At 44.9% G+C, this 23,853-nt stretch overlaps 1 protein-coding gene across 1 annotated transcript in view; it reads left to right on the forward strand.

Annotated features, from left to right (window-relative positions):
* Positions 1–23,853, forward strand: part of AADAT (aminoadipate aminotransferase) — a 378,880-nt gene that overhangs the window by 32,597 nt on the left and 322,430 nt on the right. Inside the window, exon 2 of the mRNA XM_069244307.1 lies at positions 13,192–13,260. Coding sequence (XP_069100408.1) covers positions 13,194–13,260 — 67 coding nt within the window. The 5' untranslated portion in view covers positions 13,192–13,193. The remainder of the gene's footprint in view (positions 1–13,191; positions 13,261–23,853) is intronic.

Below are 23,853 nucleotides of genomic sequence, written 5' to 3' on the forward strand. Positions count from 1 at the left end.
ATGGGCCCGGGGAACACAAACCATATACTAAGAAAGTGGAATTCGAATGTCGGTTTCCCACATAGGCAAGTTTAGTGTGTAGAAGGGTGCTGGGAGTATTAGAAAACACCAAAGGTAAGTCAAAGAACCCACCTCAGAGCCCAGGAAGGCAAGAGTAAATCACAGTAACTTTCCTAGAACACACAAGAACACGAGAAAGAAGATATTGCAAGAACCAGAAGAGACTGCAAGACACCAACAATGGATTCCTGGAGCTGAAGACCTGTAGAAGGAGGGGACTAAGTCCAAGAAGCACTGAAGAGTCCAGGGAGAACAGGAGCCCCTGCTAACCCGGATGAAGGTGCAAAAGAAGAACCACTGGTGAAGAACAACAGTCAGTACTGCACCCAAGGAGACAGATGCGGGTTCCTGGTTGGTGCAGATGATGTCCCACGCCGGATGGATGATTGCAGTCTTGTTTGTGTCACTGGATTCCACCAACAAGCCTTCTCACGCACAAAGCTTGGGGTTAGCGGAAAATGGCACTGCCCAGGGCCAGGAGGGACCTGGTGGACTCTTCCTAGGAGGGGGAATAGGAGGGGGCTCTCAGCAATTCAGAGAGCCCTCAGAAGACCAGGCAGCGCGCACAGGAGTCCCACAGCACAGGGACAAAGAAGGTGCAAAAGGAGGCCCATGTAGCACTACACAAAGGGATCCCGCGCCGCCGTAGAACCACTCAGAAAGCTGTGCATTGCAGGAAAGAATGCTGGAGCTGCACGGTTCACGAAGAACTTTGTGGAAAGATGCCAACAAGCCTTGGCAACTGTAAAACATGCAGTGCACGGGGGTACTGTCTTGCGTGGGGAGGCATGCTCTTACCTCCACCAAAGTTGGATAGTAGGACGTCAGGACCATCAGGACCACTTCAGTTCACCATCCATGACGCTGGATCCACACAGTTCGTCAGGAGAGGGGACCCATGCCACTGGTCATCGCTGCAGAGGTGTGCCTGCTGAAGCAGGAGAGTGACTCCTGCACTCCAAGGGAGATTCCTTCGTTCTTCTGGTGCAGACTGAAGAGAGGCTGTCCTCGGAAGATGCACAGCCTGGAAACAGTTGCAGTTGCTGTCAAGAGCTGAATATACAATGTTGCAGAAGTCGTCTTTGCTTCTTTGTTGCAGTTTGTAGAGTTCCTGGAGGGTCCAGATGCAGTTTCTTCGGTGACAAGATGAAATAAAGGATGCAGAGGATTCCTGCTGGAGTCTTGCAATCCGAATCTGAAGAACCACCCAAGAGAGAGACCCTAAATAGCCCTGAAAGGGGGATTGGTCAGCTAAACAGGTAAGCACCTATCAGGGGAAGGCTCTGATGTCACCTGCTGACACTGGCCATTCAGGCTGCTCCCAGAGTGCCCTGCCAACTTGGAATCTAAGATGGCAAACCCATGGACCCTCTGGAGGAGCTCTGATAATCACCCTTGGGGTGGTGATGGACAGGAAAGTGGTCACTCCCCTTTCTTTTGTCCAGTTTCGCGCCAGAGGAGGTACTGGGGGGGGGGGGGTCCCGGAACTGGTGTAGACTGGATTTTTCAAGGAGGGCACCATATGTGCCTTTCAAAACCTATCCAGAGGCTTGGGAAGGCTACCCCTCCCAAGCCTGTAACACCTATTTCCAAAGGGAGAGGGTGTAACACCCCTCTCCCAAAGGAAATCCTTTGTTCTGCCTTCCTGGGCTTGAGCTGCCATGGAGCCACAGGCTGGAGCTGCCTGGAAAACCTCAGAAGGCTGTAATGGCTATACTGGTGGTCCTCTAAGGAGCCCCCAGAGTGCATGGATTCATACAGCCAATGCTTGCAAAAAGCCTTGGGGTATGACTCCAACATGTTTGATACCAAACATGCCTATGTTTGGAGTTACCGTTATGAGCTGAACATAGGTAGGACCTATGTCCACTACATGTGTAGAATGGCACACTGCACTCACTAAGCCTGGGAAAATGGTCCTGGAGGTTGTGAGGGGATCTCTGCTAGTGCAGGGGCTCCCTCATACACAGGTACTCTGCACCCTACCCTCAGGGCTGAAGGGCTTGCTAAAGGGGTGACTTATAAGTGACCTGCGGCAGTGTAAATGGCAGTGAAAGGGTGCATGCACCTTTTCACATAGACTGCAATGGCAGTCCTGTAGAAGCCTTTGCATGGGCTTCCTATGAGTGGCAAAAGAAATTCTGCAGCCCATAGGTATCCCTTGGAACCCCAGTGCCCTGGGTACCTAGGTACCATGTACTAGGGACTCATAAGGGGGCACCAGTATGCCAATTTCGAGTGAAATACTGAGTTACCAGTATGCAATAACCATAATTTAAGGGAGAGAGCATACGTACTGGGGTCCTGATTAGCAGGATCCCAGTAGACACAGTCAAACACACTGACAAACAGGCCAAAATTGGGGGTAACCAAGCTAGAAAGAGGCTACTTTCCTACAATAGGTTTGATGGGACTTCTAGGTTATGATTGTAATGATTAATGGCTGAATGCAGTGGGATCATCTTGATAAAGCACAAGGCTCAAGTTAAAACTAATATGACAGATTAGATATTAAAATCAGCAGATTAATGTGAGTTGGCACTCAACACAAAAGTGATAAACAGCTTGAGCCTGACCTTAGCCCCTTAGGTTGCAACTTGTCCTGTCTGCAAGAATGACCCAAACTCCAAAGTTAGTTATGACAGCCATCTAGAAGTATCACATAACATAAAAGTGCTTGGATGGGGACTTGCATACACCACTAACCCATCAATATCTGTCCAGCTTGAGGTGGCTGCAAAGGGGTTCCTTATTAACAGATTCTTGCTGAAAAGGAAAAAAGGCGGTGCGCTGGGGCTTTTCTCTCGTAAATCAAACATTAAGTAGTCTAGCCACAAAAAACACAACAAATGCTAAACCTGACAACTTGTCTCATTTTAGGCATATTCTATGAATTTAAAGTAGTAAGATGGAAAATACTCAGGATCTCCCTCATTAGTATCGTTCTGATAACATCTAATAACATCAACGGCCATGTGTGTATAAAGTAGGCACTTCCTCCTAAGGTAGTGTTCATTATGGCTTTGAGATATATTTGATTGAAGGCGTCATCTGCACGCTCCACCACTACCCATCATAATATGTGGTTTACCTCTCCAGGTTTTGTTTGGCACTAGCTTATCACCTGCCCCCCTTATGTATGGCTGCACCCCAGAGCACTCGGAGACCACTGAAGGATAGTTAACATTGCTTTACAAAAAGCACAAATACATAAATTACAGCAAAGAGGGGGTTCCGTGTAGACTCTTTAACCAATAATGTTTATGGCCAATGTGTTCACTTGGTCTTGCCTAATGATAGACATTCTGCAGAATCCCCAGGAGGGGTTGCAGGTATGTGTGTACTGCACTCAGAGCTCCTCATCATAAGTGTTTCTTTTGCTATACGTTTAAGTAGACCCTCATTTATGTTCCTACTTCTGGAACTGCTTCTGTCCTTGCCTGATAATTGTCGGTGGTGTACTGCCTTTTACGTATCTCGCCACTCTACCCATCTGTAAAAGGTGGGGCAGGTGTGTGATTTGTGAGTCTTACTGAAATATTTAATTTGTGCCAAAGGCAATGTGTGCCAAAGGCATCGGTTTTCTCGTTCACTTCAATGTGCCTCCGTACAGGATTAAAAAGCACGAAGCATGTGTTCAGTGGTGGGTAGTGTATGTCACAGTTTTTAAATATTCACTAGGACTCTCGCTTTCAAACCCAGTTGGTGACTGTATTGGGCGTAGTGTCTATGGGCAATGAGGCAGCTACGCTTTTGCAGCGGAGGTTTTCAATGCTACTTAGGGTAAAAAAGCTAGATGACTATTATGTACACGTGGTAGTGGGGGTAATATATAAAATCTCTATTCAATGTTTCATACTTGTAGTAGATTCGCTGCTGGTTGTCCGTAAGTATTTTTTTGTCTTAAGGGACCTTAGTGTTTAATGTTGCAGGTGTTCACAACATCGTGGAACCAGTTTTAAATTCCTTCCAGTTCACTTTTAGAAGTGTTAATGCTGTGATGGACTTTGCTAGGAAATAGATAGTGCCCTGCATAGCCCTGGAGAGCATGTACCACAAGCTGATCATAGAAAGGTCTATAGATTTTTTACTCTAGCAGTAGTACACATGACTATTAGGCTTAAAGGCTTTTCTGTGTCATGGAACACAAGCCGTAGAGGGACTGTTGTTTGGGAGGGCACACCAGTTGTGCAATCCTTATCAGGCGTGGATGCCATCAGCTGTCAGGACGTATAGGATTGTCTGTGGTGACAACGCTTTGATTATAGTGGGCAAGTGAAAACAGACCTTAAGTGTTTCTGCCAAGAAGAGTTGTTTACTGGTCTTCCCTACTTTTTTTTATATTGGTCTGCCAGTTTCCTAGAACCGAGCCCTTTGCTCATGTATGTGTGACATGGATGTTGTGTGTGGATACCTTACTTCTGTGAATAAAGGACATTTATGGGGCTTGTGTGGCTCGTGTGGCAGTGGCCATACTGGAATCCATTTTGTTTTCCTAGATGACCATGGGATGGAGGGTGAGGCGAACCCCAGGTAGCAGATGTAACCTGCAGTACTCCAGGATATTCCAAATTATTAGGTAGTTAAGAGGAGTACTTTCCTTCTATTTATACACGATTTGGATCGTGTTAAAAATTTGGGGCCATATGTACGAACACATTTTCCCATTGACACAGAATGGGCAAAACTGCTTGCTACATCTGGCCCTTTGTCTCTAGTTGGCAATAGTTTGCACCCTTTCCCAGTAGGCACCCTCACTATAGTCAAGGTAAGGGAGCCACAAAGCTAGGATAACCCCTATTCACCCCCTTGGTAGCTTGGCTCAAGCAGTCAGGCTTATCTCGGAGGCAATGTGCAAAGTATTTACACACACACCACACCACACCACACCACTTTTGAACAATAACCAATATTTATCGGAGCAAAACAAGACCAAAAAGACAAAAATCCCCAAAACACAAGCAAAGATACAAATTTTCAAAGATTAAATCTCAATATGGCACTTGGAAACACAATAGCTCCTACTGGGGCTATCACGCTGTCGTTCTCAACAATCTGATGCCACTCATGAGGGATTCCGGGCCAGTCACAGAGTCGTATGGACCCCAGGTATAGTACCTTGGAAAACAAGGAAACAAAGACATTGCACTGAGTCTGGGAGCTGGTGTGGCGTTGGTTCCTTACTGCTACCGGGGAAGGGAGATTTGTTTACCAAGTTTTGGAATTCCATTGCTGGACAGGCGGTTAGAAAGAATAAAATAATATAACTTTCTTTGGTAGTATAGGAAGTTTGCGTCACAAATAGGCCATGCAAAAGTTATGATAGAAACATTTCTGCTGAATTAAAGTTTGTTGGAATTTGTCAACATTAGCAAATCCAGCAAGTCCAGAAAATGTTGGTCATGCAAAGTTTAGAAAGGAAAATAAACGTTTAAATGCAGCTTCTGGTTAGGCCTAGTTTTTACTCATACATATTATTTATTTAAATGGATTTTATTTTCTTCTAGAATCTGTAAAATCTATAACAACAGAAACAGTTAGACAACTGCCTCATTCACAGAATCTGAAAGATCTCTCTTTTGATCTACAGCAGCACTGGAAAGCCTATATGATATTGAATTTGGCTACTCTGGCCCTCATTACGACTTCGGCAGACTTTTCACTAGACTGCCGACGTCGCGGGCGCCAGAAGATCGCCAGTGTTGGCGGTCCAAAGACCGCCATATTAGGAGTTAATTTGGATATCTGCCCGTTTATGGGCGGAAATATGACCCCATCGGCCTGGCCGACGGCGGAAGAGAGGTGTTTCCACAGCCAGCACTGCCACACCAATAGGACTCCGCCCGCCTTATTACAATACGTAATATGGCGCAGCAGTTTCCTGAACAGTGGTGCGATGCTGGGTTAGGAAAACGCTGAGACCCATCCCCTCCCAGACGACCGCCTCACGAGACAGGTAGGTGGACTGTCCGAAGGGGGTCTTGTGTGTGGTGTGTGCGTGTATGTGTAGCGGTATGGGTGTGTGTGAGTGTGTATGTATGTGTGCGTGGAGGGTGTGTTTGTGTCTGCATGTATGTGGATGGGAGGTTGGTGTGTGTGCCAGTGTGCGGATGAGGGAGGGTGTGTGCAAGTGTGTGGATGAGGAACGGTGTCTTGAAGTATGCGGATGAGGGGGCATGTATGCGTGAATGCGGAAGGGGGAGTGTGTGAATGTATGCATATGCCGATGGGGGAGTGTGAATGTATGCATGCGTGGAGGTAGTGTGGGGTGCACGAATGCGGAGGGTTGTGAAGGATTGCGGATTGGGGGTGCGTATGTGTGAATGCGAGTGGGGGTGTGTGTATGTCAGTGTGAGAGCGGGTGGGGATGTTTGTATGGATGTGTGCAGTTGGGTGAGGGGTGTATGCAAGTGTGTGGGTGGGTGTCTGCATGTGTGTGGACATGTGGGGGTGCGTGTGCCTTCGATAGGAATGGGGTTCCTGTCACCGGGTGCATTACCGCCAGGGTTAGCGTGGCAGGGTGACAGCTGTTAAAAGCCTGGTGGTTTGCTGCCTCCTAATACAGCCGGAGGAGGTTACTGCTGGCCGTGGCCCGGCTGAACCGGTGGGGCTGGTTGCGTTGTGGCAGTTTGTCTTCGGCCAAACCGCACATCTCGTAATGCGGCAGTCTTTACCGCTGGATTCGCGGCTGTTAGACCGCCACTGCGAGTTTGGCAGTCTCATGACCGCCAAACGCGTAATGAGGGCCACTGTCTCCTGCCCCACAACATTATAAAAAAATCCTCTGTATTGTCCTTATAAAGATATACTGCCACACAGTCAGCCTAGTCGACATTATTTACTGCATTATTTACTGTTAATCTATGGTGGAAATGCTATAATAGGAGTCCTTTCAAAAACAGCACTGTTGTGTGTGCAAACTATCCAATATAGGGCTGTCCATCTTCTGAGTGACAAATAAATTGAACCATATCATCCTCCTAGTGGAATGACTGTAATGGCTCCTCCTAAATACCATAATCCAATTCAAACTTGGCAAGCATCACCTACAGAGTCCTACACTGAGGCCTACCAACGTACTTGAAAAACAGACTTATAATCGCTGGCGGGAAGAAAGGTATCTGGAGCGAATCTTGTTTATTCCTACAAATTGCTGAAAAATCCAAATCATTGGGATAAGCTTTCTCATAGAACCAATGCTTGAGAACGGTGTTTCAGAGGAGCTCCGAGTTACTGACACCCTGCTCTCATCAGTAGAAACCTGAAGATTCCCCTATTTAGATCCTGTCTGTCTCCATTCTACTGATGTATGGGGATTGTTCCTCCCTAATGTTTCTTGTATTATAAGTAAAGCAATCTCCTGTCCATGTGGTTAGGCCTGTGCCAAATACATATGTTTGATAGATCAAATAAGCAGATGTGAGTCTGATGTCCATTTGAACACTCATGGGAGGGTAGTGTTACTTCATCCTGTTCATTTCTTCTTCAGACGGCATTTTAGTCTTCTACAAATTCTGTGACTTAGCAAATTGATATTTCCTAAGAATTAGTAATAGTGAAGAATAACTCTCATGTGTGCTGATTGTAGGAAGCTGACCTGGTGTGTGGTGGGTACCTAAGGTACTTACACCTTATACCAGGTCCAGGTATCCCCTCTTAGCTAAGTGTAGGCAGTGACTAGAAGCAAGGCTCTCTAGAGGTAGCTGTGGATGAGCAGCGCCAAGACTAATCTAGGAGACATGAAAAGCTCATGCAATACCACTGTAGTCACGAAAGAAAACACTCAGTTCTACAAAAATAAAGGTGCTTTATGTTTGGAACAAATCACCACAGAATACTAGAAGGGTAATCCACCATTAGGAGTATGTAATACACCAAATATATACACTAGCAAGCAGTAATAGACATAGAAAAGGTTATAAAACAATGCAGATAGCAATAACCAGTAGTGACCCTAGGGGGAGCGCAAACCATATACAAAAGAAAATGGAATGCAAATAAGGTACCTCCACCTAAATAAGTAAAATGTGTAGAGTGGAGCTTGGAGTACTAAAAAAACACAGAGGTAAGTAACACAGTACCCACCAGCGACCAGGAATCAATAGATTTTCCCCAAACCACCTAAGAGGATGAAAAGAAGACACCCAGACAAGACTGCAAGAAAATCAGCAGTGGTTCCTGAAGACTGAAGACCTGTGGAGAGAAGGGACCAATTACAAGAGTCACAGTGGCGTCAAGGAGGAGTAGGAGCTACTACCCACCCAGCTCTTGTTGCAGGAGTTGGTCAACGGTGATGAAGAACAGGTCAGCACTGCAGCTGTGGAGCCAGAGAAGAGTTCCTGATGGATGCAGATGATGTCCCATGCTGGAAGCAATATTGCAGATGAGTGTTGGTGCGGGAATTCCACGAACACGACTTGGCAGAGGCAAACTCGCGGTTAGTGGAAAAGTGGTGCCGCCAGGGACCAGCAAGGCCCAGGAGGTCTCAACCCAGAAGGGAGAGTCGCAAGGGGCCCTCTGCGTCGCACCCACAGGAGCCCCACAGGACGGGGACACAGGAGTCACAGAAGAAGCCCACACAGCACTACAAAAGAGGATCCCACGCCGCAGGAGAACCACGCAGGAGGCTGTGCTTGCAGGATGGAGTGCTGGGGGCAGAAGCTACAAGTCGCCTGAAGAGCCCATGGAGGAGATGCAAACAAGCCTTGGCAGCTGCAAGAGACGCAGTGCATGGGGGTACTGTCCTGCGTGGGAAGGCAAAGTCTTACCTCCTCCAAAGTTGGACAGCTGGCAGAGAGGACCAAGAGGACTACTCCGGACCACCACTTGTGAAGCAGGATCCACGCAGCTCAAAAAGAGGGGAGATCCACGCCACTGATCGTCACTTGTTGTAGGTGCCTGCGGTTGCAGGGGAGTGAGTCCTTCACTCCAAGGGAGATTCCTCTTCTTCTTGCTCAGGCTGAAGAGTTGCAGTCTTCTGAGGATGCACGGCTGGGGAAATGTTGCAAAGCTGGCAGAAGACATGGAAACAAAGTTGCAGAAGAGTTTTCTTTGTAGTGTTTGTCGGTTCCTGGAGCGTCCAGTTGTGGTTCCAGTGGCCAGAAGTCAAAGTTGAGGTTTCACTGGAGTCCTGCTGGAATCTTGCAAGCCAAATCTGAGGACCCACCCAAGAGAGAGACCCTAAATAGCCCTGAAAGGGGGATTGGTCACCTAACCAGGTAAGAACCTACCAGGAGGGTGCTCTGACATTGCCTTCCTGGACTGGCCACTAAGAGGCTCCCAGAGTTCCCTGTCAACCTTGGAAACAAGATGGCAGAACCCAGGGTATGAGCGCCACCCCTGGGGTAGTGACGGACAGGGGAGTGGTCACTCCCCTTTCGATTGTCCCGTTTCGCGCCAGAGCAGGGACTGGGGTTCTTTGAACTTGTGTGGACTGGTTTATGCACGGAGTGCACCAAATGCGCTCTTCAAAGCAAACCAGTGGCTTGGAGAGGCTACCACTCCCAAGCCAGTCACACCTATTTCCAAAGGGAGTTACCCCCTCTCCCAAAGGAAATCCTTTGTTCTGTCTTCCTGGGCTTGATCAGATCAAGCAGCAGGAGGGCAGAAACCTGTCTGAGGCATGGCAGCAGCTAGGCTGCCCGGAAAACCCCCAAAGACTGGTGGTAGCAATGCTGGGGTTCCTCTAAGGAGCCCCCAGAGTGCATGGAATCATACTTCCAATACTTGAAACAGTATTGGGGTATGATTCCAATATGTTTGATACCAAACATGCCAGATTCCGAGTTACCATTATGTAGCTGGACATAGGAAGTGACCTATGTCCAGTACACACATAAAATATCATCCCCGCACTCCCGAAGTCCAGTAAAATGGGGCTGGGGTTGGGGGGGGGCACCTATGCTAGTGCAGGGGTGCCCTCACACACAGCTACCTGCACCCTGCGCTCTGGGCTGTGAGGGCCTACTATAGGGGTGACTTACAGTGACCTAATGCAGTGACCTGTAGTGAAAACGGGTGTGTGCACCCAGTTAATGCAAACTGCAATGGCAGGCCTGCAGAACCCTTTGCATGTGCTCCCTATGGGTGGCAGAATAACTGCTGCAGCCCAAAGGGATCCCCTGGAACCCCAATGCCCTGGGTACCTAGATACCATATACAATGGACTTATATGGGGGGGATCAGTATGCCAATTGTGGGGATAAAAAGTTCCCTTGAGGAATAAGGTCAAGACTGATTTGTATATGTCTGGGTCCAAACTGGGGTGGCATGGTGAGCAAAAGAAAGATGGATTAAACCCAGATCTGTGACTGGAGGTGAGTGTTTACATTGTTCAGCACTCCACCCATCATCCTTTTGTGTTGATAAAAAGTTAGCAGCAACCAAATTTAGAGGAGAGAGCACAGTTACTGGGGTCCTGGTTGGCGGGATCCCAGTGAACACAGTCAAACACACTGACAGACCGGCTAACTGTGGGGGTAACCAAGCTAGAAGGAGTCTACTTTCCTACACTGATTGGCTGATTTTAGCTTTTCCACATGACATGCACTCAAGCCAAGTTGAAAACCATCCTTTTCTCCCCACTGGAGACTCCTCCTCAGGGTCCAGGCACCATGGTGTGTTGATTCCACCACTTGTAGTCCACTCTTCAGTTTACTGTTCCACCTCTTCCCCATAGGTCGTTTCTAGAAGCTTATCTCCATTATCCATTTGGCACCAGTGATGCATCTTGTTCGGTGTTCTAGTTGTCCACATTGTCAGGAACTTAGAATGATGACATTCTGCTACACCTACTATTGTTTTTCTCGTAACTCCCACTGCCTGTCTGTCATCTGTCACTATTTATACATCCGAGCAGGTGGAGAGTGATATTCCTTGAGCTTCTTGTGTTTTTAATTTCTAGGCATTCGCTAAAATTTGTTCTGTTACTGTATACGTATTGTGAAAAAAAGTCTTGTCAGACACCATTTGTAGTCTGAAAGGGTTTATTAGCAAAAGGTAAATTAATGACCTATGAATCATAGGTACAGCTGACTGGGGGTTCCCGTAGAAATCAACACTTCCCTGCCTTTGGAGCCAATATGCAAAAGTGAGGCTCATAATGTCAGAGACGGGCTCTTTCTTTAGTCATTTGGTAGCATAAGCAGGATAGTACGGCATAAGTTTGTTACAATTACTCTAATATAATTTTAATTTTAATAGCATTTATATAGCGCTTACTAACCTGACAAGGCGTTGAAGCACTTAATCATTATTTAATGGTATGAAAGTTCACCTAACTCATCTATGGGTATTTTTCTATTTAAATTAAGCCTGTGTGGGTATCTAGGGACACTCTGTATTTTATGTTCGAGGTCAGTAAAGTTAGCATTATTCTTTATAGTCTCTTGACGACCTTGATTACAAAACATTTAATATTGCCCCTTTTTGCTACTTTTGGCACATTAAGAATGCAGATGGTATTTGGTCTCAATTAATTCTCCATCCTTTAACTTATTACTTCATCATTAACCTGCAGTCTCAAGATTGGCTGCATGTTGTGAGGTATATTTTCCCAGAATACATCCACTAAATCCTCAAGAGTCCTCATTCTTCATTTTCACAGATAGCTTGTCCAATTTATTGAAAATTGCATATGTGCTGCTTAGGTTTTGCTCAGGTACTTGAAATGTACCATCATATCTTTACAGAGGGTTTTTATCAGTTGCTCCATAGGGTTAGTTGGGTTCCCACCTTTTAGATCCCTAAAGTCTGCATTGGGAGATTTCTATTGCCTATTCTTGGTGTCTCCACACACCTGCTGGTGGTACTCCTACATAATGTTTTTGCCCTTTCTCCCTCAAGGATTTCATACTGGTTTGAGACATAAATACACATTTTTTTAAGTGACAACACTTAAAGATGCCTGAGCACTCGGATTTAGAGTTATTGTTTTAGACCTTACACCAAGGTCTCTAATGGACATTGGTTGCTGCGATTTCACTTGATCGATCTCCTTAGCCAAATGGGCCCTCAGGAAGAGGTGCTCTGTCAGCATCTAAGCTCTGCAATACTTGGTTTGCGATGAAGAAATTGAGAATTAATAGCAATAGGCTGTTTAAGATTTCTATGCTCATGCAGGAACTTCCCTACTTATTACATCATAAATGCCCTATTTATGTTGTAATTTTGAGAAAGCAGATGGCATACTCTGTGAGAGACCTCTAACATGGGATCTACTTTCATCTTTCTTAATCTTCTCAGGCATTTTCCCCTGCATGTGTAGGATTTCATCTATGGTAATGCTGCTTCTTTCCCTGCCAGTACATACACCTCTCCTCTCATCCTTGCTTCTGTCTTCCCATCTGGATGTTCAGCTTGCTAACGGAGATCAGTGCAGTATTGATATTAAGGACCTGAGATAGTTTACACTTGACTCCTCTTGCCTTTTCTCCCATTTTGGGCCGAATGGGCTTATTGTCACCACAAGGCGCCTCTTGCCTAATTCCTCACCCTTGTGGTGTTAGCTTGTTTCCTCAAGAAATACCTCATTATACCATGGAGGTTGCAACTACCAAATTGAGCTTCCAAGGAATCTTTAAAAAAAAGTTTTCAAGTGGGATGAGGGGTTGCAATAACAATGTCACTTGTCATGACCCGTGCTGAAATCTTGTGGCTTACTCTCGCCTGCTGGACTCTAAGAGCTTCCTGCAAGAGGTCCTTGTGGAACCTCCAGGCACCAAATACTCTTACACGACTGGCCCCTTAATAAAATTAATTCTTCCTCCTTCCACAAGTCTTGATACTCCTTCTGCCAGCCGTTGAATTATGTGTGCTTGCGATGTTAGACGGGAACAACTGCAGCCACCTGCATGTTCACACTGACTGTATTTGTAGTTGGAAAATGTCTCTTACAGCCACAAAAGTTATTCAAGACTTTGCGCCAAATCAGCTTTCACTGTGAACAAACTAGTCTTAAGGCAATTTTTAGTAGGCTTCTGTAGAGCATTGAAATGACTCCCATGTATTAGGGTCTCACAATACTTTTTTCAGGGAGATAGTGAATTGCTTGTTTAGTTTACTTTTTAGAAAGAATAGTGTATTAATTTACACAGCATTTTAATGAAGCCTTATTTTGTGTTTCCCTTTCAGAAATGAATTACTCTAGATTTCTTACAAGTGTCAGTGCAGCAAGAGAGACATCACCAATAAGAGCACTGAGTAAGTATTCCTTTCTCACCTAAAGTGTATTATATTTATATCAGCTGCTTCATGCAATTGCTTTATCACGAGTTTACTTAGGTATGCCTGTTATATCACCACAGTCTACACAAAGAGTAATGTATATAAAATCCATGCTGATGAATATAACCTTTTCTTTGTTGCAGCGGCGCTTGCAAAGTATCACTCTTTTTTATCATTATGCCTTTTCACTTTGCTAAATAAAACTGGTAACATTCCATAAACATTACAGGCACCTGTCAAAATAGTGATACATGGTGAGGTGACTTTATTTCCAATTAATACGTAATAGATAGCTGAAGTATTTACGGTTGGGCCGAAAACAAAGGGATTAAAAATAATCACACACAGTCAAATGCTTCAAGAATTACTGCTAATGCTGTCATGGGAAGTCATGTAAGACCACCTTTATAGCATGTTAATTAACAGAAAGTAACATTCTCCCTTGTCTACCCGAAAACCCCTCATGTCTCAACTAAGGCCGTCGTGCCTGTTCACTCTCCTGAACCTCGCTCAGGGCCATCAGTCTCTCTTTCATTCCTCTGTGTTACCTACATGCGCCACATTGCTCCACATGAGCCACCATATTTTCCTCATAACTCTTGGCACCCCCATGCTTTCTTTGGCTCCCCAGGTCTTTATCTGTACTACTGTTAGTCAAAACCTGTTGTTGATTTGTAAAACCAGTGTGTTTGTGCGAAATAAAAAGCTATTTTGAATGTGATAAACCCACTTAGGGAGTAGCTAAAGTGTTACTGCCTCCTAACATGGATTTATGCATGGATACCTAATCGCCGTTTGGAAGGGGTGTGCTGTGGGGCGACCCTTCAAAACTGCAATTCGGATCCTTATGAACCAGTGGCTTGACCCAAAATTCTAGTCACAAACCATTCATAAATTACCAACTCCCAAGTTGGAGTGGTAACCCATTAGCAAAATGGAAGGGGTCCATTAGACCCTTGCCCTTTGCGAATTGGTGTGGCATATTCATGGGTAGTAAGTAATGGTCCAAATCGTACTCACGTTTTTAAAAATGTAATTGTTTTCAAAGCACACCAGTTTCCTTCAAGGACATCTGTCTGCTTAAAAAAACAAACAAAAAAAAAAAAAACTTTCATTTTTGAAAAGCAATCATACGATTATGGTCTGCTGACCCCTGCACATCACATTCCCTGTGATTGCAGCCCGCCATAGTGGGTGACAAACTGCAACTTGACTAAATAATATTATTACCAGATAGTCCAGCTAGTGATTAGCCTGACTTTATATGATCCCCTTTTGGCAGATAAGGAAACTGTAAAAAACAGGGGTTTGACCAGGTGTGACAATTTGTCCAAGCTTACATTAAAACGAAAGTTGTTCTCCTTCCACTGGTGACAGTTTCATCCATGAACCAGGTCTCCTTTCTAGCCAGGATTCTGTGCTGCCATGAAATATTACTGGCCTGTAACTAGGTAGTATGTTATTTCATACAATACCACTACTAAGAAGCTATTCCACCTAAATTGGTTAATGGAAATTTCCAGAATGAATGGCACTCACCTTTTCATAGAAACAATTAATAGAAAGTATTATTTTCGAAATTGGATTTTGCATGCCTTTTTAAGGTGTAAATAAAATGATTTCACATATCCCTGAACCCTAAAAGCCATTTCTACCCCTACACTCACTCACTCACTCACTCACTCACTCCTGAACCATAAAACATCTCACTACCGCTAACCTCCACCCATCCATGAACCATAAAATCTCCCAACACTCATTCTTCACCCAGCTCGGAGTCCTAAAGACACCTCAATCTCGGAAACTCCACTCATTCTTGAAACCTGAAAGCTCCTTACTATCCTAAACTCCACCCATTACTGATACCTAAAAACAAACTCACCACCCCTAAATTCCACCCATTTCTGAAAAAACCCTGACCATCCAGGTTTAATGTAATTTGGGATTTTTACTCAAAATAATATTTCCTTTAAGGTTCAATTTATTTGTATTTCTTTTAAATTGTCGTTCATTAAAATTGTTTTTCCATGATTGTTTCCTCCAACATGGTTTTTCAATTTTCACTTTTCCATTAATTCACATACATCACTGTAATGGCTGCTCTCCAGCACTGGTGTGGCCCATATATTCACAAGCTATATAAATATATCCCAGAGACCTGGGCATGTCTGAAACAAATCAGTGCTATATAACTCTGTATCGTCCATAAACTGTCATGCTATTGTAATTCATCTACGATTGTGAATCTGTGATAGTATAGTGCTACCCTATTCAATCCACAGATGAACCCTGACTTTGAGTGTTTGAAGATGAGACAGGCCTTGTAGAAAGATTATGAATATATTGACAACTTCTATGCAAGGCTACATAAGTTGTTTTGCCAAGTAGCTGCACATTGGATAACTGTTACACCTGTGAGTCTTTGGATGGTCTTTCACCAAACTTTTTTCCTTCACCCCTCCTATTTTTTGTGGATCGCGTTTCTGCTGGTCTTGGCACTCTGCACACTTTACCTTACCACTGCTAACCAGTGCTAAAGAGCTTGCATTCTCTCCCTAAAGTGTGGTAGAATTGGCTTGTACCCAGTTGGCACATTTAATTTATTGGTAAGTCCCTAGTAAGATTGTACTGCATGTACCTAGGGTCTGTATAATTAGACACTGCTAGTGGGCCTGCAGAATTTATCGTGCCACCCACTTAAGTAGCCCTTTGAACATGTCTCAGGCCTACCATTGCAGCCTGTGTACACAGTTTTAAACTGCCATTTCAACCTGGCAAAAACCTTTTGCCATATTTAAACCTTCCTTTCAAATATATATGCCAACCCTAAATTAGGCCCTGAACAGCCCAGAGAGGAAAAGGTGCAGTGTATTTAAAAAGTAGGATGTACTTTTAAGTTTTACGTGTCCTGGTAGTGAAAAACTCTTAAATTTGTTTTCCACTACTGCACGGCCTGCCTCTCCCATAGGATAATATTGGAGTTTCCATATTACATTTAATTAACTGTAACTTCCAAATGGGAACAGGTGACCAATTCATGTTGGTGTCTTTGGGATTGTAGTGAAAAGTCCTATCTTATGGTGAAGTCAGATTGTTTTGGTTACAATTCTGAGGAGGCCACTTTTAGAAAGCCTTAGCCATTTAGCACCTGTAGCCTGTCTCTGGGTCACATGAATGTGATTAGCTGACAGTTGGGTTTTGTGTATTTCTCCTAGACAGCCACATAAAATAGTGGGATTAGGTGTGCCTGGATCGGCCATCAATGACAGGATGGGGGGCTTAGCTGGGCACAGCCCTACATACACTTTAGTAGACTGTGTCCTGCCTCTGAACAAATGGGTGCCTACCCCCTGTAGTTAGTCTGGAGCCAGGGCAGGGGAGGCAGAAACCTGTGCACTTCAAAGGGAAACTTCTAAAAGCTTCTCCCCCTTCAAAGGAGGCATCTGGATATTGGACCTCAGACTCAAGCTCTTCAGTACACTTCTGGGCCTGTGGAGACTGCCAGGAAAGACGACTGCTGTGCTGCTAAAAGAGCTGGCACTCTGCTGGACTGTTGTCTTGCTGGATGCTTCCCTCCTGGATTTCTGCTCTCCTGCCTGAGTTAGAGGGATTGGATCTGCACTTGAACCCAGGACTCCCAAAATGACTCCATGGACTAGTCAGCAGACCCACTGTTTATAACAGGCTCCAAACCAACTGAACCTGCACTGAGATTCAGCTGGAGCAAGCCCCTGACTCCCAAGTGGTGCCTTTGAGGTGCTGGACACTTGGTGTGACCTTAGTGGAGCTCAGTTGAAGTCTTTGGGCTCTTCGCGACTAGGATCAGGCCTTTTGCGCCAAAACCTTGTCACTCTCACTGCCCGCCAATGCGAAGATCTGTCAACTCAACCCTTCAGTCTACAGCATCAAATGCTCGTGGGGAGGGCAACGGTGAAGCTCTGTTCCGACCATTTTCAATGACAGCAGGATCTTTGTGCTACAGCGATGACCATCCGCAATGCCAGGCCTACTCTTTGTGCAATATCGACGATCGTCCACGGTGCTTCCCTGCTACTCATGGCCCCCTCCACCATGAATGGGACACTTTGCACTGAACTGAGAAGGTAACTTTTCAACAGCACTAACCTGGTCCCTGAATTCGACCTGTAGTCCATTGCGGTAAGCCTCAACTTGTTACTTTCTCCCGGTTTTGGTTTTGTTGCCCTAAGTGGGAAGGGTATACCTAGACATGGGTCCTGTGCTCACTGCGCCACTGGATTCAAACTAGCCTGGCTCATGAGGGGTGTTAACCCGAAACCAGTCCCAGGATGCTTCTTTCCGATTAAGGAATGACCTGGCCTGGGAGTTTGGGCTGGACTGTTGCCATGGGGAGCAGGGTCAAGATTGATTTCCTCATTTTCATTTCAGCCTTGCATTGTAAAACGCACATTTTTCTTTCAGTTAATCACACAATTCTATTTGTAATTTTCACACTCTAACAGTGGGCAAAAAAAGAAGGATTTAACCCAGATCTGCAACAGATGGTGAATGTTTGCATTGCTCAGCATTCGTCCATCATCTGTTCTTTCTGCTTATGACATCCCAGCCTGCAGCAGAGGTACGGAGCTTCCTGGGGATGATGAATTAAATACTGGGGGAAATTCATCACCAACTCAAAGACCTTTTTGGAGGCTCTTTGATCACTGATGAAAACAAATGTGGCATGGCGATGTGGAGGACATGGAACATCAGGCATTTCAAACTGTCAAAGACTGTCCTACACAACACATCCATAGGGGTTTCATTATTGTCCAGGGCAGGATGCAACAACCCCATGGATTATCTACCGCAGCATCTAGTCCATGACGCCCATCATAAAATAGATCTGGCCTCTGCGGCAAAGGGCTGTGTCAGCATAATCGCTTAGGTGGTGTGCCTGAAGGCGTTGTCACTGAGGGGCTTTGAGCAGAGTACTATCAAAAACAAATGCATACACAAAGCCCTGGTTACAGTCTTAAATTGATGGAAGTAATTTTTCTCAGGATACCAGGACCAAAATTAAGCAAACCCATTTATTACCTGATGCTCTAGAGCATGAAGTGAGTTCTGTGCCACAGAGAGTCACATTTCACTCTAAGGTGATCGCATTGTGGTGCTCCCTCTCTCCAACATCACTTGGCACATTTGAAAGACCAAGGGTACGAGTAGGCTGAAAGAGCTTGCCAATTTCCAAAGCACATTCACAGTACAGTGTATATTGAGGGAGCCATGCAACATGGATTGGTATGCAGCTTGGCACATCCATTAATGACTGTCATTGTAGAACTGCAGAGCTTCCCCCCCCCCTCAGTGTAGAGAGATAAAATTGGTATAAAAATGTGCACATTTGGTGTCAAGCATACTGTAAGTTACAGCCTATGTCTGAGGGTGCCTTAATAATGGGATGTTCTTGGTGGCTGTGCATCATAGAAACAAGAATTTGCAATGCAATAGTTCTTGCCATCACTTGAGTTGAAGCTATTGGCATTGTGAATGCATAACTGGACTTGTTTGCCACAGTATTTGGACAACCCTGCCGCATAGTTGGTCCTTTCTGCCACATAATTCCATTGGCCCCACATATAACTAAAGGGATAGTAGGAATACCGTAATATTTTTTTTAACAAGGTTCAGTGAAACTATACACGTTAGAGTGATCAGATAGCAGCTAGAGGCAAGCAAGTTACACGTTCTAGCCATATGATTGTTAAGTATCGATTAACTGCAGAATTAAGGTAGAAGTGTTGCTTTTAAAAATCCTGAGAGGAATTAAATAAGACTGTAACCATAACTTTTGATACACCGGGTATATATATTTCCTGCAGGAATTAGGATAAGCATGGCAAAAAAACAGAATAGGTTTTCAGTCTCCGGGAATATACACAGACTGGGCACAAGTCAGGTTAAGATTCCTTGTTCCACCTGCTGCTAAAAGATTTTAATGACAGACAGCCATATTGAAAATGTACATACAGGCTCTTTGAATATGATGGCGTAATGGAATTCAGAAAAGGCTCAAAAGAGAAGATCTTCATTTCAAGAAACTGTTTTGTGAGCGGCCCATTATTCTTGCACATGACGTACTTTTGATGAATATAGTCCAGTGGTAGGTTTTAAGGCTGCTAGTATTCGATTTGCAGATAGTACAAGGATCATCCCAAAATCTTTGCAGGCCAAGCTTTTGGAACCCATTGCGCACAGATTTTAGTCAGTGTATTTGTAAGGGGTTGTTGTGGGCCAATAGATCTTTTAGGGACTCCATATATTCTTTTAACTTCGGAGTAATCCAGGGTCACATCCACTGTGCCAATGGTTTCAATGACATTACATTTGAAATTTGTTTTACTCTAAGATCAAAGAAAAGCGGAATTAAAGGGGTATTGACTAGGCACGTGAGAAGTGTTCGGACAAATGCATTTTCAGCGATAACCAATTGCTGATGATCACAGTATCCTGTTAGAGGGAAATCTGTTAATAAAATAAGACAGATCAATTTGACACAATAATATAGGTTTAATCGATTTTCAGCTGGGAACAACAGGCAGTCTCAACATAGAGGCCATGACTGAAGTTCAAAGTTCTGGTTCAAACACCAGTAGCATTTATACTGTAAAACCCACAAAAAACTGTGGTGAAGAGTTCACCATTGACTTAAGCAACTACAAGCAGTACAGATAAGATAATGAGGTGCCTCTGGAAAGAAGCACTTGCACTTGTTGGCCTCATGGGTGGGTAAGTTATACTGATGTCATTCACCATATCTATCTTTCTGCACAACAAGAGACTATATGTTGCGTTCTGCTCATGGTAGCCCTGCCTTGCAAGTACTTATCTGACCCTTACACAGTTCCCCTTAACACAATATGAATGACTTGTGGTTTTTAGGACCCCTGTGCTAAGGAAGGATACACCCTTCTGTTCCACCCTGTTCATGCTAAGTGAACATTTTGAAAGCAACAGTTGGTGCAGCTTTAAAGAAAAACTCTCATTCTAATGTGGCTTGGGCCTCTTGTGTGTTTCAGCACAGCTACCTTAACAATGCAGCATGTGTATAAGTTTCCTAAGTAATAAGGGTTTGTCCTAAATATGACCTACCTTTTCTATTGAACCCACAGTCTGTCTTTTTTTTAACATGTCATGTATTAAGCCTTTCACTACTTACAATGGTTTACAACTATCTAGCCTAAAATGTTTGTATTGGGATTTGGGGACTTATGTTTGTTTGTATGTGGTGTATTCCTATTCTTCCTACATCAATCCCCATAGGTCAGCTTCGAAAACTGCAGCACCTTGGTCCTTTGCACAATATATTTCCAGAGCCGGAGATATCTGAACAAGAATTTGTTTTCTTGGGTAACCGCAAAATAGCCTTTGTTCTATGTTGGATAAGAAAAGTACTTTTGTTTTGCTGAAGTTTGACCAAAATTTATCGGCTATCCTAACCCCTAAATAATCTATGTTATGGACTCTTTCTAGGGGTTCATCCCTGATTTTGATTGTGCATTAACTGTCCCAGGACCGAACACCATTAATTTGGTTTTAGTTGCATTCAGTTCCAGGCCTCTTTGAAAATTGTAGAAAGTTGTTAATAAGGACCTGCAATCCCTGAGGGGTTTCAGAAATAAGACAGGAGTTATCGGCGAAAAGTAAAATTGGGATCTTATTATTGTTCAAAATAGGAGAATAGCTCTGGCAATCTAGAAGTTTCTGAACCACATCATTAATGTATAAAGTAAATAAGATGGAAACGAAAATACACTCTTGGCTTATGCGTCGCTGGATTAGGATGTGCTCAGTCTGTTCGCACCTACTATCCCAGCGAACCTGGGCATAGTTCTCTTTATGCAGCTCTGCTATGAGTTTGGCCAAGTTTCCAGGTGCCCCCATATGTGGTAACACTCCAGAGCTTTTCCCTGTGAACTAGGTCAAACTCAGCTCTAAGGTGAACAAAAGCCACATATACTTTTTGCCACCTTAACAATGGATACTTTCAATACAAAAGTCCTGGTCTAAATACTTGATCAGAGGTGATTGTCTTGGGTCTAACTCCAGCTTGGAGCAGGGCCAGAACATGGTTATCCTCAACCCTCGCTGATAATTTGTCCAGAATCTGCCTAACGAAAACTTTTTGTAGGTTATCATTAAGGTTTATGGGCCTATAATTAGACGGAAGTCAGGGGTCTCCTTTTCTATAAACAGGAACAACCTTGGCTCCTTTCCACTAGTCGGGATTTCACCCCCAGCTGATATAGTATTGGATATAAGATTAATATAACGGGTCCTAATTAGGGACTTGGATTTAAACAGATCACCCAAGATTTTATTGGGGTCAGGGGGTTTTGCAGCTTTAAGGAGATTTATGGCTTTGGCTGTGTCTTCTATTAAAAAATGCAGTGGCTCAGTCTTCTCTTCTATCTCCAAGATGCTCTCTAAGAACTGCTCGAAAGTTAAGGAGATATCATAATTTAATTTGCTGTTTCCTGAAGTGTAGAGTTTAGTAGAATGAACTACCCAGGCCTCAGGTTGAATATGATGGTGATAAGTTTTATTGATGTCGCTACTTTCATGGGATAAAGTTTGCCAAAAAGTTTCATTATCTTTCCGATTTATAACTGAAAGCAAATCCTGCCAGATGTTCTTGTCCCATGTTCTTTTAGCAGAAGCAAGTACAATTTTGTAATTGGCCCTTGCATCTTTTATCTCTGCTGGGGCCTGATTTTTTAGGACTCTTTTAAACCTGTTTTAGCATTTTTGCATTCATCATTGAACCATTTGGCCCCCATTGCCATTGCTGTCTGTAGTTGGTTCTCTGGGTTAAGCAGTTCTCAGAATAGAGTACTTAAAGAATGTTCAAAGTCATATAGTACAAATACAAATAAACCATAAATTTGAGCATACAATTTGGCCACGTAACTCTCCTATGGTACTGTTGTGCCCCCGGAGGAGGAGCGGTGGGCAGGGACTCTAAGGACCCTCTCCAGAGTGTAAAGGAGAGTGAGATCCTTTGCTGGAGTGAATGTCTTCGCCCACTGCTCCAAGTAGGGGACTGGGTCTTGGCCCTCAACTTCCTCCGGCATTCCCAGTATATTCCCAGTTCCCTCTGGAGCACCCCTCCACATCCTCTTTTCGGTTTTCGAGTTACTGAATCCTGGCTTGTTACTCTTGGAGTGCTGCTTGGTTGTTGGTTGTTAATGGTTGTAGAGAGGAGAGGGTTGTTTCACCATCTGAACCTTTGTCTACTAGTTTGTGGTGGTCATCCCACAAAAATCTCAATCCCATATCTAATCTCCATAGAAACTCTGGAGTGCTCGATAGCTGCTAGTACCTGGTCCAGCTTGTCCGACATAGAGAGGGATGAGGACGCGTCTGGTATCGTGGTGTCTGGTACAGTGGAGAGGGGAGGCCGAAGGTGGCACTGATGGGCAGAACAGAGCTGGTCCATTGTGATTGCCTGGGTGATATAGAGGCTGATCAACAGTGGAGGGGGCAAATGGGGAAGGATGCTCTCCGAGGGATTGTGCTGTAAGAGGGGAAGTGGTATGAGTGGAGATGTGCAGTAATTCACTGTCACCCAAACCGCGCCTGGCACCCAATGCACAGTCCAGTAGGTTTACGGTGTCTAACAGCCATCTCTTAGGGGACCTCAACGTGTTCCGGGACTAACGACAGTCGCGGGTAGCAGTTTAAAACATTACATTTCTAAAAGTCTTTAAGCGGGCCCTGAGATCATGAGCAGAAGTTCCTACAAGTGCACTCAGTGGATTAATTTTGGCTTCTAATTATAGTGGCAGGTGAGGGTGTAGTTCCAAGGCCCCCTCCCGGCCCTGCCTTCCCTGGGCTCTTGATAGCATCAAACGGGGGTTGCTATGTAGTGCAGCTACCATGTCCCCACTAAGGCTGAGGAATGATGCTTACATTGTTCAGAGTAGAGCTCAGGCCTCCGCTCTCTGAGGCACCCCTCAACGTCCCTTATGTCTCTCAGGGGTATAGAGCTCACCTCTTTGTGAGCAGTCCCAGAACACATAAAGTTGGGGGCACGAGGGCTGGGAATGGGCTCAGTGCGCAGTATCAGCAGGCCCAGGTGCGCCGAGGTGAAACTTCTGTGGGCTTCCGGGGGGAGTGTGTCAGTTTGCGAGCCCCAGCTATTGTAGGTGGGCCACTGAGCAGTAGTGAAGGCCAACACACCCCACCATTCAATGTAGGAATATCTCTGAGGCTGGCCTTTCAGGAGCAAGTAGCGGGTGCAAGGAAATACAGGCCGGAAGGCGCCAATCAGGAGGGCTGTGTTTGGCCACCACGAGCTGGGCTGATGTAGCGAAGTATTAATCAGGCCAGGGAGAGTCTTGGGCTCTGGGAGGGGGCTGTGCGCAGAAAGGCAACCTCGGGACAAGCAGATACGGTTGCCGTGTGCTCCCTCAGCCCCTAGCGTCATTTCAGATAGTCCTGGTTAGCGGACTGAAGGGCAAGTGCACTGATGGACGATGTGAGGCCCACTGACGGTGAGTGAGCAATATGATCTGATTCTAGCAGCCAGATCAAGGCTGTATGCGG

This window comes from Pleurodeles waltl, chromosome 1_2 (genome assembly GCF_031143425.1).
Source record: "Pleurodeles waltl isolate 20211129_DDA chromosome 1_2, aPleWal1.hap1.20221129, whole genome shotgun sequence".
NCBI classification, from domain to species: domain Eukaryota; kingdom Metazoa; phylum Chordata; class Amphibia; order Caudata; family Salamandridae; genus Pleurodeles; species Pleurodeles waltl.